General features: G+C 61.4%; 2 protein-coding genes across 6 annotated transcripts in view; one reads left to right on the plus strand and one right to left on the minus strand.

Moving 5' to 3' along the window:
* TMEM94 (transmembrane protein 94) lies at positions 1-23,954 on the plus strand. Of its 2 annotated transcripts, none has more exons than XM_068531348.1 (31): positions 1-126; positions 10,356-10,475; positions 10,813-10,940; positions 11,242-11,378; positions 11,951-12,153; positions 12,510-12,661; positions 13,047-13,149; positions 13,369-13,455; positions 13,721-13,837; positions 14,223-14,279; positions 14,581-14,685; positions 14,814-14,978; positions 15,159-15,368; positions 16,041-16,350; positions 16,801-16,974; positions 17,366-17,468; positions 17,592-17,809; positions 18,526-18,707; positions 18,815-18,953; positions 19,202-19,317; positions 19,443-19,542; positions 19,888-19,996; positions 20,190-20,379; positions 20,617-20,694; positions 20,984-21,069; positions 21,330-21,411; positions 21,667-21,815; positions 21,897-21,991; positions 22,085-22,178; positions 22,354-22,524; positions 22,702-23,954. In XM_068531348.1, the coding sequence occupies exons 1-31, from the start codon at positions 103-105 to the stop codon at positions 22,772-22,774; spliced, it is 4,077 nt and encodes a 1,358-aa protein (XP_068387449.1). In that variant the 5' UTR covers positions 1-102; the 3' UTR covers positions 22,775-23,954. The 2 variants fall into 2 exon arrangements, with proteins under 2 accessions (XP_068387449.1, XP_068387450.1); XM_068531349.1 differs by having other exon boundaries at positions 18,529-18,707.
* Positions 23,767-27,668, minus strand: part of CASKIN2 (CASK interacting protein 2) — a 13,876-nt gene continuing 9,974 nt past the window's right edge. For all 4 annotated transcript variants that reach the window (XM_068531351.1, XM_068531350.1, XM_068531352.1 and 1 more), the window contains 6 exons: positions 27,407-27,517; positions 27,227-27,328; positions 26,999-27,137; positions 25,394-26,860; positions 25,080-25,302; positions 23,767-24,638 (listed from right to left, as the gene is read on the minus strand). In XM_068531351.1, coding sequence (XP_068387452.1) covers positions 24,548-24,638; positions 25,080-25,302; positions 25,394-26,860; positions 26,999-27,137; positions 27,227-27,328; positions 27,407-27,517 — 2,133 coding nt within the window. In that variant the 3' untranslated portion in view covers positions 23,767-24,547. The remainder of the gene's footprint in view (positions 24,639-25,079; positions 25,303-25,393; positions 26,861-26,998; positions 27,138-27,226; positions 27,329-27,406; positions 27,518-27,668) is intronic.

Below are 27,668 nucleotides of genomic sequence, written 5' to 3' on the forward strand. Positions count from 1 at the left end.
TGACTGTGACAGAGTGTGACTGGGGTTCGTACATGTTGGGGAGGAGCCTTCCTTTCGGGGGTGACCACCTTCCTCTGGGCATGCCTGCAGTACCCTGGGCCCATGGACCTGAAGGAGAAGCATGCGGTAGGCCATGATCGGTTCCCTAACGGGGATTGTCTGTGTGTCTCTCTTGGACTCTCCCTGCCTGTGTTTGCCTGGGAGGTCCTCATGTGGAGGCTTTACACCAAAAGGGAGGGAGGGGGCGCAGCTCTGAGGCTTGGGGTATGTGATCTGATCCCTGGACGGTGCTATTGCTTGGCTGGAACACACAGGCTCAGGGAGCTGGGACTCAAGGACAAAGGGTGGACCAGTTAACACGGCCGCATGGGAGCCGGTTTCTGATTGGGGTTGGCTCTGAGCCAGTCTTCCACTCCTTGCCCAGGGGTGTGTAATTTCGCTTGTTTGCCCTTTGCTGGGCTCTGCCCCAACCTGCTGAGCTGGGTTGCGTACTCAGTTGGGCACCCTCTCTGTGGTTAGAGAAGAGCTCCCCGAGTCAGACTCCAGACACAGCTGCTGAATCAGCTGGGGGTAAGCAGCCCGGGGGTCCAGGCATCCTCCCCCAGCCTGACGCAGGCACCCCAGCCTCCAGGCATACCATCTTTACGTGGAGTTAGATTTGTCATCCAACAGAGCATCCCTCTCCTGGGACGAGGATTGCCCTAGGGAATGTCCTTCCCCTAGGTCCTTGCCTGGCCTTCTATTTTTTTTTTTTTTGGCTGCGCTGCACAGGATGTGGGATCGTAGTTCCCCAACGAGGGATCGAACCTGTGCCCCTTACAGTGGAAGCGCGGAATCTGAACCGCTGGACCGCCAGGGAAGTCCCCACCTTGCCTGGCCTTCTGTCACACCTTCCCAACAGGTCCCTCTGTCTCTGACCCCTTGCCTCCACTCGGCGGGCAGGGAAGGCTATCCAAAACGCAGAACTGACCTTTTGTTGCCCCTGCTTAAAAGGCATCACACCACCTGCCGAAACCTTCAGCGTGGGGTCCAGAGCCTTCCATAATCCCGCCTCTGCCCGTCGGCCCAGCATCCCTCACCTCCCCTGCCTCGGCCTTTACCACTGGTAACTCTGAACGCTTCAGAGTTTGGGCACACCCTCCACGTTTAGGCTGTTACCCAAAAATCCCCCCCCCACCCTTTTTCCTGCCAAACTCCTACTTTTCTTTCTTCAAGACCCAGTTTAGGGACTTCCCTGGTGCTCCAGTGGCTAAGACTCCACGCTCCCCATGCAGGGGACCCGGGTTCGATCCCTGGTCAGGGAACTAGATCCCACATGCCGCAACTAAGACCCAGCACAGCCAAATTAAAAAAAAAAACAAAGACCCGGTTTAGGCATGACCTTCTCCACATACGTCCTCCTCATCCCTCCAGGATCCCTCCTTTCAACATCCACAGCACCTCCACCATCATACTTGCTACGCTGTGTTGGCACCATCTGTCTGTCCCACTTTATCTCAGTGTCCCTGGCTCCTAGCACAGAGCCTGGCATGTAGCAAGGGCTTAGTAAATATTTATTGACTTGAACTTATGGATAGTGATCTTCCTGCCAAAGAGATCTTGGGAGGTCTGGGGAAGGAGCTGAGGGTCCACACAGACCTGGTGCCTGGCTGACTGCCGAGGTGTTCAGCTCCACATTTCACGTGCCTCTGGATCGTGGAACAGGCCTGTGGACCTGAACTTGAAGCAGGTGTGTTCAGCCTCCTGTTCACAGATGCCTCTGGCTGCTCTGCAGGTGTCCATCCTAGCAGTGATTGGTGCGCAGGGAAAGCTACACTTGCCCGTCCCCTAGCCTGGGTGCAGGGCTGCTGCGTACAGTTGCAAGAGCTGTGCACTGCTCAGTTCCAGGGAGCAGCCTCCCCAAAGGCTATGATGTTGTGCAATGTGGTGGCCTGCCTAGGGTGGGGCTGAATGTCCCGAAAACAGAGGACAGTGTTGTCCTCCGGTTCCAGCCTGTGGCTGAAACACCCATTCCTAGTGAATCGGGGAAACAAAGTTCTGTGGTCCAGCAGCTGGCTTCTCTCTCAAGCCCGAGGAAGGACACTTGTGAACCCAGGCTGGATATCTCTCAGGGGCGTTTGTCGGGGAGGGTTTTTCTTCATCCTCTTCTTTTTCTTTCTGGATAGATGCTTTCCTGACCTAGAAAGCACCATTACCACCATTGTCAGCCATATTTATGGAATGCTTCCTTTGGGTGGTAGAACTCTAGGCCCTGGGGGATGGCCTCTGGCTTGGAGAGGCTTACTGTCTAGTTGAGGAATTAATAGGACAAGCAGCTAAGTAATAGATCTGATGGCGTTTCTACCTGAGGTACCTTGAGAGTTGTGTAAATATGGGCTTCTAAAGTGGATCCCTGGGGCCTCTAACAGTGGAAGCCTTCTTGGAGGCGTAGGAGAGGGCGAGGTGGCGCGCTGGGAGTTGATGGTAAGGTGGCCTGTCGTCACCTGGCTACAGCCCACCATCAGTTTGGCTGTTGCTGGTTGATCCTTTGCACCTTGCCCCCCTTCTCTTTGTGACCTGCCTGTCCTCAGTGTCCCCTGCAGACCCTCCTCTCCCGTCTCCAGTCCTCCAGCCCATGGTGGATGTGCCGTGGCAGTGATGGTCTGGGTTTCTCCCCAGATGCAGAGCTTCCCTGTTCACTTGCTGAAGTGGGCAGTGTCAGAGGGGGGCCAGACGCCAGAGGGCTGTGTTGGGGGGCGCTGCGGAATACCTGGGTTAGACCCTGTGAGCTGTTCTTCTAGGCCCTGTTGCACAGGAGGGAGAGTGTTTGCGTAGTTGTGGTTCCCCCAGAGCAGTGCCTTGGTGGAAAGCTAAAGGGGAGTGTGACCTGGGAGCAAGGGACAGGAGGCTCCTTGGCAGTTTGCTGAGGCTGCAGCCCGACTACACAGGTGGCAGCCGTCCTCAGAGTGACTGTCTCGGAATCCGACCCCTCCTTCCCTGGCCTCACGGAGACGTCCTGCCCTTAACCTCTGGACTGCCTGGGCCCCTCCTTTTCTGTTCCCATTCAGCTCAGGGTTTGGCGGGGGGGGGGGTGTGTGTGTGTGTGTGTGTGTGTGTGTGTGTGTGTGTGTGTGTGTGTGTGTGTGTGTGTGTGTGTGTGTGTGTGTGTGTGTGTGTGTGTGTGTGTGTGTGTGTGTGTGTGTGTGCGCGCGCGCGCGCGCGCGCGCGCGCGTGTGTGTGCCCACAGGGAGCTGTGCTGAAAAAGGAGGAGGGGAGAGGCCGGCTGGAACTCGGCTGAGGCTCTCTCTTCCCTTCCCTGCCGATGAGATGGTGTCGTCTAGGAAACAGGGCCCTGGAGAAATGGTCTCAGGCTCCAGCCCGTGCTCCGGTTATTGAACCTGTTAGGCCATTTCCTCTCCCTCAAGGTTTTCCAGCCCCATCCTCAGGGTGGCCTGGCTGGAGCCAGAGAAGTTTCCTGCCCCAACATCACCCAGGGGGTCTGTTCTGACAGCTTCCTCTATGTCAAACCCGGGGTCGCAGAGTGATGCCCAGGCTCTGCTTGAAGCCCCGGGAGGAGATGGGAGCCCAGGTCACCAGCCTCCTCTTTCTTCCTGGGATGAGGCCCGGCATCCGCAGGCAGTGTCCTGGTCCCAGCAGCACCTGGGCAGGTGTGTCTGGATGCTGCTGGGCGGTATCGGCTGGCTGAGCTCTGCACTCACCTTGATTAGCGGCTCTTGGAGCCCCCCGCCACCTGGTGGGAAGATGTTGGGTCCTAGGTGTTGGAAGAGCCCTTCCTCTCAGCTGGCTCTTCCCTCTTCCACTGGCTTCCTCTGCTCGCTCACTTCCCAGCCCCCCGCTCTGCCCTCCGAGAAGTCACTGCTCCAGTTTTCTCAATTGCCTGTCCTTCCCCCTCCACGTAGGATGTGCTGCTATTAATAAGCCCCCCCCCCCCACTTCCCGCAGCTCTGACTGTGGAGAGAGCTGTTGTTGGCGTGGCTCCATGCTGGAGTCTCAAAGGGATCTGGGGGGCTCCCCCAAGTGGGGCTCCTCACCTTGCCCGGGAAGGGGAGTCCGGGGGGAGAGGACAGGTACTTCTCAATGCCCGCGGGTGCCCTCGGGGTTCCGGGCCGACAGCAGCCACTTCCTGCACAGCTCCTCCTCCGGTGGGGGTGGGCGGTGGGCGCATCCGAACCCCTGGGCGGCACGTCGCCCTCTGCTTACCCTCCGGTGCCTCCTCTGATGAATGGGCCCAGCCCTTGGACAGCTGGCAGGGCCCCTACCAACTTTCTCCTCTCAACCCCTTCCCTCCTCCCTCCCTCTCTGCAGCCTCTCCCTCCTTCTGTCCTTTCCTCCTGCACCGGCAGCCCGGTCTCCTCCTCCTCCCTCCCTAAATCTGCAGCGTGACTGGAAATAGTCTAAATTAATCAGCAGATTGAAGCTCCACTCTGCTGCCGCTGCCGCCCCGCTCCTCGCTCACACGCGCTCCAGCTCTCTTCTCTCTTCCCTGTCTTCACTCTTTCCCTCTCTGTCTTTCTCTGTGTCCTTCTCTCCCTCTCCGAGGGCAGTGTCGGCAGTTCTGTGGCTGACGCGCTGTGGCTCAGGCTCTACCCCATGCTCTTTAAACGGGCAGAGCTATGGATGGCCCATCAGGGCAAAGGCAGCAAAGTGAGTATGCCAGCTGGGCTTGACACCCCCATTCCACACGCCTGCTTCCCCGCTTTGTGTCAGAGGTTTTGGGTTAACGGTTGAAGATGGTAGCTGGGCCGGAGGCAGCTTGGATTACGAGGTAGCGAGGACCGTGGAAGGAGGCTGGGGATGGGAGCCAGAAAGCCCGTGTGTGTAGCTGCCTGCCAGGCTCCTGAGTCACCCAGAGCAGGACCGGAGCCCAAGTTTCCCCGTGGGGCATCCTGTCAAGGTGTGCTGGGACCCGGGTCGCCAGGCACAAGGCTTGGATGCCAGCCCCTCCTCGGGGCCATTTAGGAGGCTTTTCTCGCCGGACCACATGGGTCACTGAGACAGGAGCCACCGGGGCTGGGGTGATTTCTTCCTAGGTCTTGGCTGCAGGAGGTGAGAAAGAAGACAGGTGAAAGTGCCAGGGTCAGCATGAGCCGGGAAGAGTGAGGAAGAGGAGGAGGTGCCTCTGCTTGAGGCTTTGAGCTGCTTGTCTGTAGACAGAGTCGATTTGTGTCTGGCCAAACTTGGAAGAGATTTATGGTGACACCTATAATAGACCCTGGTGGATAGTGGCCGAATCTCTGCTTCAGTAGTTCAGACCTTGTGGAGTCCAACTTTGGGTCCCTGCTCACCTGCACCGGCCAAGGAGGCTGTGACCGTGGGGACCTGGCGAAGGGGCCAGCTGGTTCTAATTAGTGGTTATCTGCTGTTGCCAAGGCCAAAGGCCAAGGCCAATTCACAGTCTGCCTACCTGAGCCTAGGGGACCTAGATTCCACTTTCTCCCGAAACAGGTAGAATAGGAAGGAAAACAGCTGCTGTGCTGAGGGAACCTCGGGGGGGTCCCGAAAGGACAGGGACTGGGGGCTGGGGGCTTCTGGTTCTGGGCCACCTGAGAAACCTGACCGAGGTGGCCCAGGACAGCCCAGGCGTGCTGGCTCTTAAAGCCTCATTAGACGGACCCAGATGCTTAGCTTTGGACCCTGGGGAGCTGGTTCTGTTCGGTAGCAGATTCCTTGCAGTTCTGATTCAGCAGATAGAATTTTGTCACCATCTGCTGCTCCTCCAGCCCCCAGGCCCTGCCCGTGTCCCCCTTTGACGATGAAGCGGGGCGCGATGGGCGCGTGCTGGCAGCCTCTCCTGAGCCTACACCTCCTATGGCCTCGAGTTCCTCTGTTGGGTTCAGTTGAGGCTGAGCACTTAAAACAGTGGGATGGGGTTGCTTCTACCCGAAAAGCTTCAGTGTCAGGGGAGAAGCAGGGCCACGCCTCCCCTCTGCTGTAGAGGCCTTGCTTAGCCATGGCTCCTTGGCCCCAGGAATTTCCTGGAGGTGCCTGGGGGTGGGGAGTGGGAGTTTCTGAGCATCTGGGAAGTAGGAAGAATTGCTTCCTGCCTTTGGGTACTTAAGTCCGGGGCAGATTTTCCTCACCCTTCTTGGCCCTGCTAGGCAAGAAGAGCAGACCTCAGACGGCACGTGTATGACAGGCGTTCTTATTTCTCACACCATCCCCGTCCTTGCACAGACCTCCCCCCCGCCTCGCCATGGGTGCCCGGGCATGCTGGGTGCCAACCTAACTCTGTGCTTTGAGAAAGGCCACCTAGCCAGCTCACGCATGAGCCCTTTCTGAATTTCCTTTGGAAAGCCTGAATGTCTTTCACCAATTTCCTCAGCTTCAGTTCTCATACCGCATGGGAGAAAAGCCATGGGGTAATGAGAGAAACAGTGATTTTACCCATACCCAGGACCCTCCTGCCGGAGAAAGAGTGAAGAGTTGCCATCAGGCCTCAGTGGGTGGCCACGGCAGTTGGATAAGTGGGGTTGGGGCCGTGGAGGGTTGGCTGGCCTTGAGGGCTGTGTCCTGGCCCCGGGGCGCTGTGCTGGCAGGCACTTTCTTCAGGAGGCACATAATTACAGAATGGCTTATTCTCCTCTGTTGTGCTGTCTTTAATCTCCAGTCTGGAGTTGGTGCTCCAAGCCAGACACAACATGCGGGGGCAGACGCACGCCCTCAGCTCCGCAGGCCCCCTCCCGCCTCTGCCAGCCCTGCCCCGGGAGCATCTGCCACCCTCTGGCCCCTCCTCCCACACCTGGAGAGGAGCACGGGACAGGTTCTCAGACCCTGGAGGAAGAGAAGGAGAGAAACAGTTGCTGGGTGGGGTTGCCCGGGGGGTTTGGGGGTGCCTGAAATGAGGCAGCAGATGCAGGGCAGCCACGGGGCAAGCAGAGGGCAGTTCCTGAGGGTCCTAGGTCTAAAGGCCCGGCTGGAGGAAGGCCGCCGCCCTGGCTCTCTGGCTGCTCCCCTTAGCCTTTCCCTGCCTTCCTGAGCCTGACATTCATTCCAGACCGAGCAGCTTCCCGGGTGATTGTGCAGCCCCGTGGGATTTGTCAGCTCTTCCTTTCTCCCGCCCTTTGGCGTGCAGCCTTTCCACCTCTTCGGGCCAGCCCTTCCCTGCCCGCAGGAGGTTTGCTCACTTTATCATTTCTGGAGACCTGGCCTAGGCAAGTCCACCCTGGGAACCTGCACATCCCACGGCGGGGAGGGGGCTTGGCAGGTTGAGCCTGAGGGAGGAAGGGGAAAGGGGAGGGGAGGCTGGGCCTCCCAAACGCTATTCTTCTTGGGCCTTCTTGGGATGAGAGGGGCAGGCATCCTCCCTTGGACATGAGAAAGCCTCTGGTCCCCCTTTGCTTTTCTCTTTCTCCTTCCCGCCCCTGGAGGCTTTCTTCCCTCATGCCAGGAGCCAAGGAGGCAGAGGTGCAGGCCTTGCCTGACACTCCTTTGTCCTGGACCACTGCCTCTCAGGGAGGCCCCCGGATCCCTGCTGGAGGGAGGTGGGTGCTTTGGAGTACAGTATTTACCCTTGCGGGGTGCCGGCTCCCTGCCCGGAGGGCCATTTCTTCCTGAGCTGAAATAACCAGTTATCCCCTCGGAGAAGCAGCAGCTCTCATCCTCGTAATCCCCCAAAGCCACCGTGGAGAGCAGGGATTAGGTGAGATTTAGGCAAGGGATCTGGGAGGTCTTTGGGCCGGGCCCACTCTGAAGCCCGTCCTCATCCCTCAGGCCGAGGGAGCTGACAACAGGCCAGCATGGGGGCTCCACTCAGGGGGCTCCCACCATGCCAGGTCTGCAGCCAGGGGATATGGCCCCCAGTCCATCAACTCCTACTCGTGGAGACGTGTGCCTGGCGAGGGTCAAGCCTGCCAAGGGGGCGGGTGGACATGGAGACCGGCAGGGAGGAGGAAATCCAGAACGTTGGTGGGCAAAGCCGGGGCAGAACCCCGGTGATAGGAGGGAAGAGGGTAGGGCGTGAGCCCAGGCAGCCAGGGCATCGCTGGCTCAGTGACCCTTGGCCAGGACTCAGTAGATAAGCCCAGTCCCTTTCTTGGTGCCCCAGGTCCAGGGTTTGTGCCTCTTGCTCAGGAGCTTTCCCTGGTGGAAGCCCACATTGGTGCTCTTCAGGTGGCCCCTGAGAAAGACACACTCCTCCCCCAGGCTCTACCTTTCCTGGGGGCCTTCTTTTTCCAGGACCCCCAACTGGGGATCTGTGCATCAGATACAACCTGGGCTGGGCCTCACCTCCAGGAGTTTTGATTCGCTAGGTCTAAGTGGGGCCTGGACAGCCACGTTTGTAAGAGTTCCAGGTGTTTCTGCTACAGATCCTGGGTTGACAACCCTGACGAAGGTGTCATTGGGACCGGTGAAACTACATGGGCGTTCATTCATTCATTCAGTCAGTCAGCAAGTATTCACTGAGCTGCTGCCCTGTGATAGGCACTGTCTTAGTGGTTGGTGGAGGGGTGTGGAGATGGAAGAATTTAGTACCCTTTTCCAGGCATTGGCAGTCTGGTGGGAGAGCCAGACAGGCAAATCTATAATGACAGTCCTCCGTGATGCCGCCTGTGAGCGAGGTTGTCCGGGGTGCCTTTGGAATACAAACCTCCCCCTGTATGTGCAGCCCTGGGTTTTGGGAGGATTTCCCAGAGCGGGTGGTGTTTGAGCTGAGTCTCGAAGGAGAAGTAAGAGTCGTCTGGGGCAGGGAGTGTGCTCTTGGCTAGGAAAATACATAAAGGTGCTGACACATGAGCTGGGGCAGCGCGCCATGTGACAGGAATGGCAGGAAAGGAGGCTGGAGAAGCTGGCAGATCCCGGACCACGCTCAGGAGTCTGGGCTAGATTTTAAAGGTAAACAGGGTCAGTTCATCAGACGTGCGCTCACTGGCTGGGATGCAGCGGTTGGTTTGGAAAAGGTAGGGACTGGGAGGTGGGAGGGGGAGGCAGAGGTTGCGGGGAGGGGCTGGGGTGCCTGGGTGATGGTAACTGCAGAGGGGTGCTGGCTCAGGCAGGGAGGGCCGGATGGCAATTTCGGGGGTTTGGACGTATCAACTCATAGGTACCTATGAAACAGCTGTGCGGCAGTTTAGGGAATGGGTCAGAATTCGGGGTAGCGGTCAGGCTAGAGATGAAATTTAGGAGTTGTAAGTGTATTGGTGGCAGATGAATCCATGTGGCTGAGGTTGCCCTGGAAATGTACATAAAGTTGTGGAGAAGATGTCATAGGATGGACTGTGGGGTAGATGGACAGGACAAAACAGGAGAGAAGCCCAGGAACAAGGGGTCTCAATGGGAGAGGTCAGGCCATGGGGTCACATAGGACAATGTGCTGGGAACCACCCCTGTCCATGCCACGTTCCACCCACCCGCGGTGAGATGAGAGTGTGGTGCGGTCAGTGCAGGTCCTTTCCTGGGAGCAGCTGTCTTTTTTTCTGAGATTGTGTCCTTCCCAATGTTGTAGGGTTACAATAGCCTCCCTTTTATGAAATGGTGGTAACAGAAATTGGTGGGGTTTTTTCCTTAATGTTTTTTACTAGGAACAATGTAAAGCCAGAATCTCCAGGTTAGTTCTCTTCTCCCCACTTAAACAATACATATTTTCTCTAGTTGCGGCGAGCAGGGGCTACTCTTCATTGCGGTGCATGGGCTTCTCATTGGGTGGCTTCTCTTGTTGCAGAGCACGGGCTCTAGGTGCACAGGCTTCAGTAGTTGTGGCACATGGGCTTCAGTAGTTGTGGCCCGTGGGCTCAGTAGTTGTGGTGCACGGGCTTAGTTGCTCTGTGGCATGTGGGATCTTCCCAGACTAGAGCTCGAACCCGTGTCCCCTGCATTGGCAGGCGGATTCTTTTTTTTTATAAATTTATTTTATTTATTTATTTATTTATTTTATTTATTTTTTGGCTGTGTTGGGTCTTCGTTTCTGTGCGAGGGCTTTCTCCAGTTGCGGCAAGCGGGGGCCACTCCTCATCGCGGTGCGCGGGCCTCTCACTATCGCGGACTCTCTTGTTGCGGAGCACAGGCTCCAGACGCGCAGGCTCAGTAGCTGTGGCTCACGGGCCCAGTTGCTCTGCGGCATGTGGGATCTTCCCGGACCAGAGCTCGAACCCATGTCCCCTGCATTGGCAGGCGGATTCTTAACCACTGCGCCACCAGGGAAGCCCTCTGGTTTTGTTTTAAACTTGGCTTTGAGGAGCAGGGCACTGTGTACTTGAACGTCTTTTAATTTGGTGGAGATCTGAACTTGCTCACGCCCTGAGGGGTCGGGGCTAGTGGAGGGAGGGAGGGTGAGGATTTGGGAGAAGGGAGGAAGGTTCTGGGGAGGTGGGAGGGGAGGGCCTCCCGAGAGATGCTGAGTGCCTCCTGCTTCCCTCCAGGGCGAGGCTCCCTTGGCCCTGGGCCTGTCCACCCGGAAGGCCCTCAGCATCCTGAAGGAGCAGCTGGAGGCGGTGCTGGACGGACACCTAAAAGAACGGAAGAAATGTCTCACATGGAAGGTGACATGTCCTCATGGGGAGCCCAGAGCCTAGTTGGGGCGGTGGAAAAGCTTGGGAAGCCCATTCTCGGGGCCATGACTCTCCCTGTCACCCTGGACAGTGTGACCCGACTGAGGCATCACTAAAAATCAGAAAGAGGCCAGGGTTCCTTTCAGAGTGATGTCCTGACCCCAGACGAGACCAAAGCGAGAAGACAGAGGTGGCCGCCCGGGCTCTCCATCGGGTGGGCGGGGGAGGAAGGCGGCCAGATCCTAGCGGGACAGAGAATCTTGGCTCCTTCCTCCTCCCTTGGCCCCCGGGCCTCTCACTCCCTGGCCTCCTGCCCCTCCGTCCTCAGGAGATGTGCAGAAGCAGCTTCCTGCACCACAGTAACCGCTGCTCCTGTTTCCACTGGCCTGGCGCCTCACTCATGCTCCTGGCCGTGCTGCTGCTGCTGGGCTGCTACGGGGGCCAGCCGGCTGGCAGGTACGCGGCCCGAGGCCCTGGGAGGGGCTCCTTCCCACCTCTCACAGCGCAGGGTCTGGGCTTGTCCCCCTCCTGCCTCCACACCCGCCTGGGACATCCCCGGGAGAGGGGAGCTGCCCCCAGAGTCAGCGCCTGGGTCGTGTAGGAATCCACAGTCCCTTGGCTGGCTGATGTCAGAACCAGAAGGAGACACTCTTTTCAGAAGGGACTGGGGAGGGGAGCATGGGGCCCTGGGTTGGCTGGGCTGGAGACCCCCCGCCCCGCCCCCCGCCGCCAGTGCCCCCTCTTCTCTCCCTGCCAGCCACAGGGTGGAGCTGGTGAACGCCGCTGCGCTCTTCCTCTTGCTGCTCCTCAACCTCGTCCTCATTGGGCGGCAAGATCGGCTGAAGCGTCGGGAGGTAGAACGGAGACTCCGAGGGATCATTGACCAAATCCAAGGTGAGGCCAAGGGGCAGGCGAGTCAGGTGGGAAAAGATGCCCTGGGATGTGTCAGAGCCCTGGAGCTCCCGTCCCGAGCCCCAGCCAGGAGCCCCAGCACATTGGCGTTGCCTGTGGTCAGCATTCAGGGGATAAGGATGCCCTGCTTTCTTCTCAGTGGTGCAGCGAGAGCTGTGGGACGGCTATGGGTACCCAGGCAGTGGCCTGGGGCGGGCAGGAAGGCTAATGGCTCCTCAAAGCCAGGGACCAAATCGGCTTAATCTTTGACGTTTGTACCCCTCACGAAGCTCAGCACACCCCTCAAAGCCCTTAGCAAAGTTAGCAAAATGTATGTGAATGGAAGGGGGGTACAAAGAATAGGAGCTTCAGGTGTTCAGAGGAGGTGCAAGTGCCTGGGCTGGGGTGGTTGGGAGGTGACCTTGTAGAGGGGAAGTGTTGGAATGAGCAGCGTGGGTTGATGCAGGCCTTCTGGGGAAGGGAGAAGAGCAGACACAGCTTCATAGCTGTGTGCTGGATCTGGCTGGTGTGTGGATCCATGGGTGAGGCTGTTTCCCTCTTTCCATTCTCATCAGATGCCCTCAGGGATGGCAAGGAGATCAAGTGGCTAGATGCCATGTACCCAGACCTCCACATGCCCTTTGCACCATCCTGGTCCCTACACTGGGCCTACAGAGATGGACATCTGGTCAACCTGCCAGTTAGCCTGTTGGTAGAAGGAGACATCATAGCTCTGAGGCCTGGCCAAGAATCGTTTGCTTCTCTGAGGGGGATCAAGGTAGCTGGAGGCTTTTCTCCTTCCCTGGAAATGCTGTGGGAGTGTCCACCGGCAATGGTGGGAGGGTCCCTGGGCTTAATCCTGATGCTTCCTGCCCAGATCATGGGTTTCTTGGCAGGGGCTCCAGGAGAATGGAGAAAAGCTGGAACATCTTTCTCCTTGTCCTGTTCTTTCTTCTGTCTGATCCTCAAGCTGCTCAGAATGCAGTCCCCCAGGCCCCACCCTAACTGACTCCTTGCTAACTGATGGTCCCCTAACCCAATGAGATGTCTCCACTTAGCTAGAACGGCCAAGGACGAGTGGCTTCCATAGAACCCATTAATTACCCTCGACCTCCTCCCCTTCGTCGCTGGCAGGATGATGAGCACATCGTCTTGGAGCCGGGAGACCTGTTTCCACCTTTCTCTCCGCCCCCCTCCCCCCGGGGAGAAGTGAAGAAAGGGCCACAGAACCCCCAGCAGCACCGGCTCTTCCGCGTCCTTGAGACCCCTGTGATTGACAACATCAGGTGAGGGCGCTGCCCTGCCTTCCTCCCGTCCCCTGACTTCTCCGCCCCAGTGCCTCCTGTGAGCAGGGGGCGTGGTGGGGCCGGTGACAGGAAGGCGCCTTGTCCTTACTGAGGTCCCTTAGCGCAGGCATCTCCGGAGGGTCTTCTCTTTAGTGTCCTGTGAGAATTCTTCGACTGGGTGATTGACCCCCTCTCAGTCTGAACTCCGAGGGGGCAGCTTCAGAGGCTGCCACGAGCCGCTGGCCACAGTGACCAGGAGGCCACTCAGCCGGGGCCAAGGCATAGGAGGGAACTGCAGGACCCAGTGATGCTCGGTGAAGGGGTGGGCTTCAGGCCTCTCCCCTGAGCAGGGCTCGCCCGAGTATAGTATCACCTTTTTCTGCAGGTGGTGCCTGGACATGGCCCTGTCCCGCCCAGTCACTGCTCTGGACAACGAGAGGTTCACGGTGCAGTCAGTGATGCTGCATTACGCGGTGCCCGTGGTCCTGGTGCGTGAGGCGGGGCCGCACAGGGCAGGGGGAGGGCCAGGAAATGGGGGAGCCTGGGGGCCAGACTCGGACGAGCGCGTGAGTGAAGACTAGAGGGTCCCAGCGTGAGCTGGCGGCCAGTGCCGGGGGCGGGGCTGTGAGTGGGCAGAAGACGGGGAGCCTTAGAGCCTGGGTCCCTCTCTGGGGGGGATAAGGCAGCGTCTCTCCTGTTCCCGACAGGCTGGCTTCCTCATCACCAACGCCCTGCGCTTCATGCTGAATGCCCCTGGTGTCACGACCTGGCAGTACACCCTCCTCCAGCTGCAGGTAACGACCGCCCTCTCCTCTCTGTGGCGCTTTTCTCTTTCCCCTGAGACTGCGTCCCCTCATGGTACCCTGACTGCCCTTCCCTCTCTGCAGCCCAGGGGTCTCTTAGGCTTAGCTTCGGAGCGCCTGCTTCCCTTCCTCCCTTCCTTCCCCTAGCTGTCTTTTTTACTTAGAGGAGGGCCCCAGGGCCGGGGAAGCCCTTCCCTCCCTCCCTCCCTCCGCCAGCAAATCTCAGGGAGCCTCAGTGTGGCTCGCTCTTTCCCAGGTGAATGGCGTCCTGCCCATCCTCCCCTTGCTCTTCCCCGTCCTCTGGGTCCTGGCAACTGCCTGTGGAGAAGCCCGTGTCCTGGCCCAGATGAGCAAGGCTTCCCCCAGCTCCCTGGTAGGTTGTTCCGAGGCATTGGGGCGGGTGGGGGTCGGGGGACAGTGCAAAAAGAACCAAAGAGGAATGAAAGGAGTCGGCTGTGCCCCAGCAAACAGGGCAGAAGTCCAGCCCCACCCCTACCCCGTGGCCCAGCGACAGGCAGGGCCTGGGCAGCTCTCCGAGGGCTTTGTCCTCTCCAGCCAGAAGGGTCTCCAGACCAGGCCCCAGTGGGGGCTGAGTGTCCACCCGCGCTGTCAGCAGACGGGGGATTCAAGGGCTGCCCGGGAGTCCTTCACCAAAGGCGTTGGGAGCCTTGCTGGCACGAGGCCCCACCCGCCAGCTCGGAGGCCTGTGAGAGGCTGGCAGTTTCCTCCCCGAGGCTCACACCCTCTTCTCCGCACAGCTGGCCAAGTTCTCGGAGGACACTCTGAGCAGCTATACCGAAGCCGTGTCCTCTCAGGTACCCTCACCCAGGATGGATTCTGCTCCAGGCCCCGTACCCCCAGCCCGCGCTCCCTTGGGCCCCTTCTGGAACCCTGGGACTCCCCTACTTTATGGCCTTTGAGCCTCCCACGGGCTCTTGGAGCCCCTCAGTCCACCCGTCCCACGTGGGTAATGTGTCACCGCCGTGCTGGACACGGGCTTTTCCACCCAACTTCCTGGTGCTCCCCGGAACGTTTCCTCTGTCGGCCCCAGAGGCCATCTCCAGGGAAATGCGGCCAAGCCCCAGCTGGCCTCGCGGGCTTTGTCTCTGCCCTCAGGAAATGCTGCGCTGCATTTGGGGCCACTTCCTGCGGGTGATCCAGGGGGCGTCTCCTACGCTGAGCCACAGCTCCAGCCTGCTGCACAGCCTGGGCTCCGTCACGGTGAGGGAGGCCCCATGGGAGGCCCTGGCCTCGACAGGCTGCTCTTGGGCCGTGTCTGGTCACTCAAGCGGCCCCTGGCGGCTTGGGGACCTCCAAGGCCCCTTCCCGGACCCCGTCTCTCCCTGCAGGTCCTGTGCTGTGTGGACAAACAGGGGGTCCTGTCCTGGCCCAACCCCAGCCCGGAGACGGTGCTCTTCTTCAGCGGAAAGGTGGAGCCCCCACACAGCAGCCACGAGGACCTAACGGATGATCTGTCCACCCGCTCCTTCTGCCATCCCGAGGTCGAGGAGGAGGTACGGCCTGGGCCCGGCTGCTAGCCTCAGGGAGGGCGAGGCGAGGAGCGGGGAGGAGGGCTCAGGCCTCGGGATCTGCTTCGGAGATGACGCACTGAGGGCACGGAACAGCCCTGCCTCACTGGCCCGTGGCAGCCGTGGGGACGCCAGTCCGAGGCCTGTGCCTCTTGCTCTCCTCAGCCCCGTGAACGAGACGCCCTCCTGGCCGGCTCCCTGAACCCTACCCTGCACCTTTCCAATGAGCAGGAGCGCGGCAACTGGCCAGGCGACGGCCCCAAGGCCCCCGAGCCCTCCTCTCACCACAGAGCACACGGCCGCAGCAAACACCTGTCGGGCTCCAGCGTGAGCTTCAGCAGGGACACAGAGGGCGGTGAAGAAGAGCCCGGCAAGGTGAGGGGAGAGGGCGGGGAGCAGCCCGCGTGTCAGCCGCAGGGCGTCCTGGCCTCCCCCGCCGAAGGGGCCACAGGGGTGCAGCCCAGCCTGGACGGATGGAGCCCGAAGCACAGGCGTCTTGGCCTCTGTTCTCGGGCCTCCTGAGGCCTCACCCACGGCTTTTCCGTGAAGTAGGCCCTTCCCCATTTTCCGGGTTTCTCTGATGGTGGTAATTGGTTGGGGCAAGACCCTTCCTCCTAATCACAACCTTCGAGAGACAGAAAGCCGGGACTTCCCTGGTGGTCCAGTGGTTCCAGCCCTTCCACTGCAGGAGTCGCGGGTTCCATCGAACTAAGATCCTACATGCCACTCGGCCAAAAACAAAAAAAAAAAGTACAAAAGACAGAAAGCCAGTGGCTCCTTCTAAAAATGTTTCCCCTGGCTGAGAAAGGTGCTTCGTTGTTTCTTGCTTGGTCTGGACAACCTCCTCTGAGCTGGTGACAGTGTTGTTGGGCACAGATCCTAGAAGCAGCCAGGAGCCGGGAAGGACAGGGAAGGGGTTTCGAGAGGGATGGGAGAGCGTGGGCACGAGCACGCCCTGCTGGGAGGCGGTGCCTTCTCTCGGGGGCACCCGCCGCATCCCTCCCAGTCTGAGGCCCCTCTTCCCCTCCACGTTTCCTCCGGACCCAGCACGGGCTGGAGGGCGAGCCCTATGAAGCCGAGGACTTCGTGTGCGACTACCACCTGGAGATGCTGAGCCTGTCCCAGGACCAGCAGAATCCCTCCTGCATCCAGTTCGACGACTCCAACTGGCAGCTCCACCTCACCTCCCTCAAGCCCCTGGGCCTCAACGTGCTGCTGAACCTGTGCAACGCCAGCGTCACCGAGCGGCTGTGCCGGTTCTCCGACCACCTGTGCAACATCGCCCTGCAGGAGAGCCACAGCACTGTGCTGCCCGTGCACGTGCCCTGGGGCCTCTGCGAGCTCGCCCGCCTCATTGGTACGCGGCCACCGCGGGGGTAGCGGCTGGGCTGGCTGCCGGCCTCTTCCAAGAGGTCGGGCCCCCGGCTCCAAACATGCCAGGCCCGGGCGTGGCCTTGGTCAAGAGCACCAGCAACCCTTTGGGCTTCTGATCGACCCCCTTTCTTTTTTGGGCCGTGCCACGAGGCTTGTGGGATTTTAGTTCCCCGACCAGGGATTGAACCCGGGCCCTCAGCCGTGAGAACGCAGAGTCCTAGCCACTGGACCGCCAGGGAATTCCCTGATCATCCCCTTTAACCAGGCACCGCCGCTTGACGGCGCTTCCTCATCCGGGAAGACAACTCCCTGCGGGATGGACGCGTGGAGGGAAGCCGCCCAGGCTGACCGGGGTTCCGTCCCCGCCAGGGAGGGTGGTGTGTGTGGGGGTGGGCTTCCTCCCAGAGGCCCTGTGCTGTCCCTCCTCCTGCAGGCTTCACTCCCGGGGCCAAGGAGCTCTTCAAGCAGGGGAACCACCTTGCGCTCTACCGCCTCCCCAGCGCCGAGACCATGAAGGAGACCTCGCTGGGGAGGCTCTCCTGTGTCACCAAGCGGCGCCCCCCGCTCAGCCACATGATCAGCCTCTTCATCAAGGACACCACCACCAGTGAGCCTCCCCGGCTCCGCCCGCATCAGGCCAAACCTCCCAGGAGCTGGGCGGGGCGGGGCTCTTTTTAGGGTGTCTTTTTTTAGGGAGCGCTGGGCCGACGAGCATTAGATTCCTCCCGAGATCTCAAACGTGGCAGAGATTGGCTTCGGGGACGGGGGCTGGGATGGTGGTGGCCACAGATGATGGGACTGTCTGGAGGACCGGCAGCTTAGAGCCTGCGTTATGCACCCAGTGGCCTTGCCTACAGGTTTGCTGCCATGAGGCCTGGGGAGTTCCCATCCCCCAGGGGCTCCTTTAGTGCCCTTCTCAAGGGTGGCAGTATGTCCCTGGAGGTGAGGTGGCTTGGGCACTCATGGCTTGGCCTTCCTCTCCCCACCACTGCCCTCAGGCACAGAACAGATGCTGTCCCACGGCACGGCCGACGTGGTCTTGGAGGCCTGCACAGACTTCTGGGATGGAGCCGACATCTACCCTCTTTTGGGTTCCGACAGGTAGGTAAGGAAGCAGATGCCAGGGGCGAGAGCGGTCAGCTCTGGGGGGGTCTGCCTGCCCGGCTCCCAGGGCTGGGGCATCCCAGGACCACTCACCTCACTTCCACCCCGGTTCCCCGGCAGAAAGAAAGTGCTGGATTTCTACCAGCGAGCCTGCCTGTCTGGTTACTGCTCTGCCTTCGCCTACAAGCCCATGAGCTGCGCCCTGTCGTCCCAGCTCAACGGCAAGTGCATCGAGCTGGTGCAGGCGCCCGGCCAGAGCAGTATCTTCACCACGTGCGAGCTGCCCAGCACCATTCCCGTCAAGCTGAGCGCCCGCCGCGGCAGCTGGAGCTCAGACGGTACTGTGGGCCCTGTCCCCGGGGGCCGGGGGCCGGGGGTGCTTCCAGGGGCCTGGACCAGATCGTAGCAGAGGGGACAGCAGGCAGCACTGGACCTGGAACACCGCGGTGGCTCTCACTGTCTGGGGACATGGGCGAGTCCCTCAGTCTCACCTGTGACCAGGTGCTTTGTCTGCCCTGCTCACGGGTTCATTGGGCTGCTCCAGTGGGATGACATAGAGCAAAGTGCTTTCTTTGAAGGTTATAAAGCAGTAGCGTGTATAGAGCGTTAGCCTTACTTGAGTCAGACAAAGGACCGGGTCACAAACCCTGCTGGAGCAGAGGGACTCGGAGCTCCACCCACCCCTCCCCACTCCGCCAAACGCACAGCCTTCTGGGGTCTCGTGACCCAAGAGACCATGAACTGAAGCCATTGCTGAGGGTGGGGCCCGCCCCCTAGCCCTGGACCAGGGCCCGCCCCCTAGCCCTGGACCAGGGATTGTCACCTGACTGATGAGTACCTTTCCTTGTCTTTTCCCCTGTGTCTGTTGGCTTCTTTATGTCTTGGTTGTGCATGTGTGTGGCTGCATGTGTGGTCCCCTGGGGCCCTCGTGCTCGCTGATTTGGGCATGGCATCTGCATGTGTGGCCCCGGGCTGCCTCCTGGAATCTGCCGGTTCCTGGGTGTCCTGCCTGGGCCACGTCCTGGCCGGGCTCTGTGCCTTGTGCCTCCTGAAGAAGGGATCGGGGAGGTGCTGGAGAAGGAAGACTGCATGCAGGCCCTGAGCGGGCAGATCTTCATGGGCATGGTGTCCTCCCAGTACCAGGCCCGGCTGGACATCGTGCGCCTCATCGACGGGCTGGTCAACGCCTGCATCCGCTTTGTCTACTTCTCTTTGGAGGATGAGCTCAAAAGCAAGGTGGGGGAGCCCCCACCCCGCCCCGCCCCGCCCCGCCACTGCTCCCACTGACCCTTTTCCCCATGGCCTTTTGGGCCCATCTGTTCATTGCCATCTGCCCGGTGCAGGTGTTTGCAGAAAAGATGGGCCTGGAGACGGGCTGGAATTGTCACATCTCCCTCACGCCCAATGGTGACATGCCCGGCTCTGAGATCCCCCCCTCCAGCCCTAGCCACGCTGGATCCCTGCACGATGACCTGAATCAGGGTGAGGGCAAAGGTTTGGTGTGGACACGAGGTGGGTGTGGGTCATTCCCCTTTCTTGGGGCTACAACTAGAAAGAGCCTCCATGGATCCCTCCCTTGGAGAATGGCTCTGATCTCCCTGCGGCAACGGCAGTCGACGGGGTGGGGGGAGAGGACACCTCGAAACAGGAAGTTTTGCGTCATCTGCAAGGCAAGGAAAGGCCCCCAGAAGTCTGGCCCCAAGGTGAGGGACAGGCTTTTGTCCCCACAGTGTCCCGAGATGATGCGGAAGGGCTCCTCCTGATGGAGGAGGAGGGTCACTCGGACCTCATTAGCTTCCAGCCCACGGACAGCGACCTCCCCAGCTTCCTGGAGGACTGCAACCGGGTACGATGCGGTGGGGGGGGGGCGGTCTGTGCCCCCAGAGCCCTGGGCTTGGCCCGTGGCTTGTCCAGGGCAGAGGAGTGAGGGAGGAGGGACCCTGAGGCAACTGGCATCTCTGCTCTCTGCAGGCCAAGCTGCCCCGGGGCATCCACCAGGTGCGGCCCCACCTGCAGAACATCGACAATGTGCCCCTGCTCGTGCCCCTCTTCACCGACTGCACCCCCGAGAGTGAGTACCCTGGTGGCGGCTACTCGGCCAGCCCGGCCCTTGTGCGGAGCGCTGCCAGTGCGTGGGCACCCCGCGGGCTCTGGAGGGATGTCGGTTTCCCATGCAGGGCGCGGAGGAACCTGGGCTGGGAGGAGCTGGGGGTCTTGTGGGCTGGAGCCTTGGTGGCCCATTCTAGGGAGTCAGAAGTGACAGTATTCATACGATGTTCACGAAATTGGGGGCAGGATGGTCCCAAAGAGGGGCCTGTTTTCCCTCGTCTCCTGCTTTGTCCTGTGGGTCTCTGCCCAGCACCCCACGTGGGGCTCGCCTGCCTGACTCTTGTGCCCCCCGACTCTGCCCCCTCAGCCATGTGTGAGATGATCAAGATCATGCAGGAGTATGGGGAGGTGACCTGCTGCCTGGGCAGCTCTGCCAACCTGCGGAACAGCTGCCTCTTCCTCCAGAGCGATATCAGGTCAGGGTGACACCCCAGAGCCGGGGGCCAGCCTCTTCCTCCTGGAGACCCCACAACTGATCTTGCCCTGGTCGGGACCAAGGAACCTGGACTTGGCGGGGAGAAGAGGGAGCAGGTGCTTGCTCAGTCCCGTGGGAGACGGAGTCTTGGCACGCTTGAGCTGATGGGTATGCTTCCCCCCTACGCTGAGCAGCATTGCCCTGGATCCCCTGTACCCATCCCGCTGCTCCTGGGAGACCTTTGGCTACGCCACCAGCACCAGCATGGCCCAGGCCTCGGATGGCCTTTCTCCTCTGCAGCTCTCGGGGCAGCTCAACAGCCTGCCCTGCTCCCTGACCTTCCGCCAGGAGGAGACCATCAGCATCATCCGGCTCATCGAGCAGGTGGGGGCTCGGGGGGGCTCGGGGGCAGGGGGGCAGGTCCTGCTTGGGGTGGGCAGTCACGACGCAGGACCGGCCTGAGCTCCCAAGGGTGGTTCACCTTCAGGCGAAGCTCTCCCAGGCCGTTGACTTTGCCTCCGCCCCTCCCTAGCGGGAACATTTGGGGCATCTGGCTCTTGGCTGAAGCTTATCAGCTGTGGGGCCTGAGAGAGACCACAACCTGTCCCTCCCGGTCCCTAGGCTCGGCACGCCACCTACGGCATTCGCAAGTGCTTCCTCTTCCTGCTGCAGTGCCAGCTGACTCTCGTGGTCATCCAGGTGAGGTGGGGCCAGCACGGGCATCGCCCGTCCCTGCTCACTCCTTCACTCAAGGGCCGGTTGAGAGGCTGGGAGGATGCAGCACAGCCTGGGGGGCCCCCAGAGCCTCTGTGAACCCCCTGGGCTTTTGGAGATGACCCCGCCGGCAGCATAGTGTCCCCTCCAGCGCCATCTCCTCTCAGCCAGGACGTGAGTCTCTGTCTGGGCACAGGGCGAGTCAGCCCTGGGGCTCCCAGTGTCTTACTCTTTGCCAGAATCTAATCGTGCTTCCTGGCTTCTCCTGGTTCAGTTCCTCTCTTGCCTCGTCCAGCTGCCGCCAATCCTGAGCACCACCGATATCCTGTGGCTGTCCTGCTTTTGCTACCCTCTGCTGAGGTGAGGGGCCGGGCCGCCCCTCCGTGCCCAGGCAGGCAGGGTCGGGATGTCACCAAGTGTCCCCAGGAGCCCAGGTTCAGGGAGCCATGCTCAGTGCTCACTTCTGGCACAGGAGGCCCGGGGGCACTCTCTCCCTTGTCTTATCCCATCTGCCCAGCAGACTTGCCCTCACTCTCAGGACTCCCGAAATCCTTCCCACATGAGAATTGGGGGACAGAGGGTCACAGTCACCACCCTTCACTGAAGTTCCTGCTTTTCAGCATCTCTTTGCTGGGGAAGCCCCCCCATAGCTCCATCATGTCTATGGCAACGGGGAAAAACCTTCAGTCCATTCCTAAGAAGGTAAGCAACGTGGAGCCCTGTGAGCCTGGGCTTTTCCTGAGGAATGTCAGTATGGAGGGGGCTGAGCCTTGGGGGAGGGAAGGGGGGGGAGGAATTCCATCGGAACTTCCCCAGACCAAGGGGGAGGGGTGGTACCGAGCTGGGAAAGATCCTTGCTCCTTATCCCCCGGGCCTGTCCACTGACTGAGGACCCTGTTGAATCCGTGCGCCAGAGGAGCGGCTGCCACAGGAGTGACGGGCCTCCTCTTCCCGCAGACCCAGCACTACTTCCTGCTCTGCTTCTTGCTCAAGTTCAGCCTCACCATCAGCTCATGCCTCATCTGCTTTGGCTTCACACTGCAGAGCTTCTGCGACAGCTCCCGGGTCCGTAACCTCACCAACTGCTCCTCCATCATGCTGCCCAGGTGGGTCCCGTCCCGACACCCCCGCCCTGGTTTCCCTCCCTGGGGCCCAGAGGAAGCTGAGCCCACACCCTGCTTTGGCAGCCAAGCCGACACGGCTCCAGCCTGGTTTGATGACTTCGCCAACGGGCTGCTGCCGGCTCAGAAGCTCGCCGCCGCCCTGACCGTCCTGCACACTGGTGAGGGGCTCCCCGGGGCTGGTGGGGCACCCTGGGGACCAGGCCTCTGGCCGTGCGAAGTCTGACACCCGCCACTGACCCCGTTTTCTCCAGTCTTCATCTCCATCACCCACGTGCATCGCACCAAGCCCCTGTGGAGAAAGAGCCCCTTGACAAACCTCTGGTGGGCGGTGACCGTGCCCGTGGTGTGAGTCTCTCTGGGATGGAGGGTGGGAGCAGGGGAGGGGCTGCAGCGGGGCTGTGATTTGAGGGCGGGCTTTGGGCCAGAGGTTGAAGGGTGCCCTCCTTAAGCTGTTCCCGCTGAGAAAAGCAGGGAAGGAAGCAAGAGACCCCGGCTGACGCAGGGCTGCCACCTCCTGCAGGTTGCTGGGGCAGGTGGTCCAGACAGCAGTGGACCTGCAGCTGTGGACACACAGGGACAGCCACGTCCACTTTGGCCTGGAGGACGTGCCTCTGCTGACGTGGCTCCTGGGCTGCCTCTCCCTGGTCCTCGTGGTGGTCACCAACGAGATCGTGAAGCTGCACGAGATTCGGTGAGCCACCGGCTGGGTGCCCCCTCTGGGCCTGGGCGTGTTCCCTAAGCCCGTCACCTCCTGGGGCACCGTTCCCCTGCCTTCCCACTGCCGTCCCGCCCTCCTCCTCGGGTGTCCTGCCCGTCCCCTGGTCTGGAGGTCTGTGCTAACCTGGACTTTAATCTCCCGCCCCACCAGGGTCCGGGTCCGCTACCAGAAGCGACAGAAACTGCAGTTTGAAACTAAGCTGGGCATGAACTCTCCCTTCTGAGCCACTGGCCGTGGTGGTCATAGTTGCCCTGGATCCTAGGGCTAAAGCCAGACCCATTTCTGAGTCTGGGGAGTTGATATCATGAATGTTTCAGGGTTTGCTCTTGTGCCCCATGGCGTTGGAGGCCCAGCTCCTGGTGTCAGACCCAGCTGTCGTCCTGCCCCCGGGGATTACTGAAGAGATGCTGAGCTGTGGCCTTGGCGTCAGGACAGTCTGGCTCTTCCTCACCAGGGGGAGACCCCTGGGCTCTTGAATGTATGACCTCGTGCACCTAATAGAGGGGCCCTCAGCCCCCGCCACCTGTGGGCCGCGCCCCTTCAGGGTCACCTAACGCAGCGCCCTCTGCTCTTGGGTTTTCAGGCAGAGCCATGAGCCGTGGGGCTGAGCTTCCACCTTTTGTGGGAGAGCAGCCGTGGGAGGTCTGAACAGCTCTCTGGGCCACTGTTGAAGGCAGTGGTGGTGGTCCATCCTCCCTGTGCCCCTCTCATCCTGTATTCCTGGGGCAGGGGCCTGGATTTGGTCCTGAGTACTTTCCCTCCCTTCCTCTGCGGGGGAGCCTCACACCGAGACCTGAAGATGAAGCAGAGCCCCGGCCTGGCCCTGGAACCTCCTCCTGTGCCTGCCCTCAAGCTGGCGGAGAGAGCCAGTCCTGGGGTACGGCCCAGGGCTCCTTTCAGCCCCGGCCCTAGTTATCCTGTGAGAATGTTTTCACTGGTGTATTATTTTTTACTGGAAATGAGCCTTTTAGGAATGAACACAGACTGGTTTGTATTAAAACTGATAAATTCCTGAAGAAAAACCTGTGGCTGGTCCATGAGGCAGCCACTAACGGACCTACCCAAGGCTTCGGCCAGTGACGGCGCCCCTCCGCAAAGGTGAGGAGGGGAGGGCCCAAGCCTTCCTCCTTGCACATCAGTGGGAGCGCTCGGGTCCAGCTCAGGCGCGACCCCTGGCTCAGAGGTCCGTGGCGCAGATCCAAACACAGAGCCCGATCACGTGGAATGACACTTTCATTGGTGTTAGTTGGGGGAAGAGGTTAATGGTTACAGAGCCGGGGCCTGGGCCAACCAGGCTTCCAGCCCCAAGGCGGGCAGTGGGTGCTCTTGCTGTGGTCTGAAGCCCCTCCCCCACTGCGTCCTCTCAGGCAGTTATAGATAGAATAAATTCCATTTAAAATATATGCATTTCTCTCTGCTTAAAAAATAACATTTACAGTTGGGAACGTCTGGACTTTGGGGGACCTGTGAATCCCACTGCCCCCACCCCCACCAGCTTTGCCTCACTGAGGGCAGGCAGAGGCGGCAACAGAGGCTGGCCTGGCCGCTTGTTTACGCGTCCTGTGAACACCTGCGGGGGACCAGGCCAGACACACTGCCTCCTCCAGCCTCTTGGCGCCAGGACAGCACAGTGGGTGGCCAGAGGACCTTGGCACAGGGGCTTGAGACACTGCGGGGACAGAGAAGGTACCCCAGAAGCCCGGCCACCACCTCTTTCTTCCTGGAGAGGAAGCTCTCACCAGGGTCCCTGTCCAGGAGGCAGGGCCATCCCGTCAGGTTACACACTGGGAGGGGGCTCTGCTGAGGTGTCCAGTTCTGACGAGTCCCCTCAGCTCCCCTGGGGGCTGCCTCCCAGAGCCCTAGTGCCGACAGCCGCTGGCTTGGAGCAGCAGGAGGGACCCCGCTAGGGCGGCAGGGGCGGCGTCCGTGCCGGGGGAAAGGCAGTGGCTGAGGAAGGTCACGGTGGGCACTGCTGCGGGCTGCCAGCAGGTCCAGCTCAATCCAGCATGGCATCCAGCTGGTTAGCCAGGGCGTCGAACATGGTGCTGATGTCATCCAGGATGTGCTTGGTGGAGGTGCCCGGGGGGCTGCAGCAGGGGAAGGACCAGGTCAGATCAGCCAGCGGTCTGCACCCTGCCGGCCCTGGGCAAGGGGTCTGCTAGTGAGAGCGTGGTTGGTGCGCACACTTTGTGTGCATCTTCTCCTAATTCTCACAACTTCCCGAGGCAGTAGGAGTTACCGTTCCCTTCCTTGCACAGAGACGCTGGGGCTCACAGGGAGAAGTGACTTGCCCAAGCTCACGTGCCTCTAAGTGGCGGCCACCAGGATTCCCTGCAGGTCAGATCCGGGTGACCCCAGGCCCAGGCTCCTCCCATCCCAATAGGGGCCCCCCAGCCTGAGGATCTGCCCGACGTGACGGTGACACCCCCCTCCCATCGTTCCCGGAACCCTGGGAAAAGGATTCAGGATTCGGGAGGAGCTGCCCTTACGCCGCCTTCTCCCCCTCTGAAGCACCCAGCACCCCTCACCCCTCTCGCTCCTCAGCACCAATGCTCTTCTCCGCGGCCCGCAATGCAGCTGCCAGGGATGAGCTGGTCTGCTCCAGTCTCTGCTGGGCCCGGCCTGGGCCCGTGGCCCCAGTGTTCTCTGGCCTTGGAGGGGGCACAGGGCGGGGGCCGAGCCGGGGAGCCAGCTTGGGGCCAGAAAATGCCAGCTGGGTGCAGGCCACAGACACAGGCTTGGGGGCTGTTCCTGCAGAGACAAAGAGGTTGGCTTGTGACTCAGCTGGGCTGGGCACGAGCCCTGCCAACACCACCCTCTCCCCGCAGGTCCCGCCTCATACCTGCTCCGGGCAACTTGAGGAGGGCAGCAGGGGGAGCCGGGGGCTCCATCTCCCCGGGCCGCCGACTGTTTTCCAGAGCTGGCCCAGGGCAGGGAGCCACGGGGGGCTGGGTCGGGGGGCTGGGAGAGAGAGGGGCTGGAGCTCCGGGGTTTGGGAGGCTGCTAGGGTCAGGCCAGGGAGGGCTGGCAGAGGCCGAGGGGGACTCGCCGGGGGTCTGCGAGGACAGGGGGGTAGGGGGGCCGGGCGTGGCGCCGGCCACCCCGAAGGCCAGGAGTGCTGTCTGCAGTGGCTCCCTCTCCCGGCATTTGGGCCTCCGCTTAACAGTGTCCGACTCTGTGAGGTTGAAGTCGAGGCCAGCAGGCACGGGCGTCTCCCGGGGTGGGGGGCCCGCCGGCTTGGGCCTCTGTTTGATCGTCAGGTTCCCCTCCTCCGCGAACGGGAGCCCCTCCCCTGAGCTGCCCCGAGACGGGGGTGTCCCCTCGGGCCCTGGGTCCTCCTCCTCTGTGTCCGATGCGGCGCCAGCTGGGGCGGGCAGGCCGGGGGGCTCCGAGGGGCCCGTGGGTTCACTGAGGGTTCGCCTCCGGGGCCCCGGGGCCCCCTCCTTGGGCGCCGGGCTTCCATCTGGCGGTGGCGGCGGCTCCAGGGTGGGGCCGGAGACGGAGCTGAGGCGCTTGGGGGGCGGGGGCGGGGGGCCTTTGCGGCGGGCCCGCAGGGCGAAGGACTGGCTGCGGGGCGCCCCTCGGGTTGGAGTCGGGCTGGGGCTGGTCCGGGCGAGGGCGCTGCGTCCTGGTCGCCGAGTGAGGGTGGCGTAACTGCCCAAGGCGCTATCCACTGGCCCTTCGGCCTCCCCCTCGGCTTCCCCCTCGGCCGGGCTGGGGCGGCTCAGGCTGTGGGATCGGCGCTTGGGCCGAGGCGGGTCTGGAGGAGTGGCCAGGGGGCCGGCCAAGTAGGAGAAGGCCCGGGGTGCGCCAGGAGGCGGCCCTGGGGCTGGGCTGGAGGGCGAGCCCTGGGGGTACATAAAAACATAAGGGGGGGCCCCTTGGCCAGGAAGTGGGGAACAAAGCTTAGGGGGCCGCTCTGTGCCCTCTGGAAGATTCCTCTCCTGTGGGGTGTTGGGGTCTCCGCCACTGGGCTGGGAGGCAGGCTGTTCCTGCGAGTGCCCGGACCCCCGTGAGCGTGCCCCAATGCTCTCCTGGCTGGGGGAGCGGGCAGGGGGCAGGGGGAGCGGCTCAGGGCCACCCCCTGCCATGGCCGCCTGTAGCTCTGGGCTCAGCTCGCTGCCCTGGAAGGTGAGGAGGCGCGGGCCAGCCACAGCCGGACCGTCCCCATTCTCCAGCCCCTCGATGGCCATCAGCTCCGGGCCCCTGGCCAGCCGGCGGCCGCCGTCACCTGGGGCCTCCCCCTGCAGTAGGCCCCGCCGCAGCTCAGCCAGCCGCTTCACCCCCAGCATGAGCTTCTTCTGATGACCTGAGAGGGGTGGATAGAGGCGGAAGGGTTAGCTGGGGCTGGAAAGGGTCACCCTCATCCCTCCTGGACCCCCGAAACATTTTGGAGACTCTCCAAGGCACGCGGGGGCCCAGCCAGAAGGCCCAGGGCAGTCCTCACCGAGCTTGTTGACTCCGATCTCCTGCAGCTCCTCCCAAGTGAGGTCGGCCACCAGCCCCATGGAATCGTAGCCACTGCTCACCAGCTGCTTGTGGTACTGCGGCAGCCCCAGCGCGCACAGCCACTCCAGCAGGTCTGCCTGCAAAAGCAGCACCGTCGGCCCCCAAGCCAGGAAGGCACTGCAAAGCCGCAGCTGAAGGTGGGAGCCCGTGCCCGTCGCCCACTCACCGGGATGTAGTTGGGTAACCACTCGGCGATGCTGAGCTGGGCGATCTCTGAGGCGATCTTCTTCCTATGCCCGGGCTTGGTCACCCCGATGGCCGTCAGGTCCTGCCACACAGAGTCATGCCATCAGGCCCCCTCCTCTGCCCACTGGTTCCTGCACTGCCTTCCCGCTGCAGCACCTACCTCGGGTGTCATGCGGCTGATAGTTGGCACGTCATAGCCAGCCTGCAGAAAGAGGGCAGTGTAGCCCTCCAGCTGGAACTCGCTGAGCCAGTTATGAATGGCCTGAGCGTCCTGTGGTGTGGGGGGAGGGGTGAAGTTAATGGAGCTGAGTCTGCTGGGGCGGGGGCGGGGGTGGGGTGCCAAGGCCACAGACCAGCCACTGACCCCAGCCTCCCCAGGGGCCTGGTCTGAGCAGGGACTTAAGTCCACACTGAGGCCCATC

This window comes from Eschrichtius robustus, chromosome 20 (assembly GCF_028021215.1).
Source record: "Eschrichtius robustus isolate mEscRob2 chromosome 20, mEscRob2.pri, whole genome shotgun sequence".
NCBI classification, from domain to species: Eukaryota; Metazoa; Chordata; class Mammalia; order Artiodactyla; family Eschrichtiidae; genus Eschrichtius; species Eschrichtius robustus.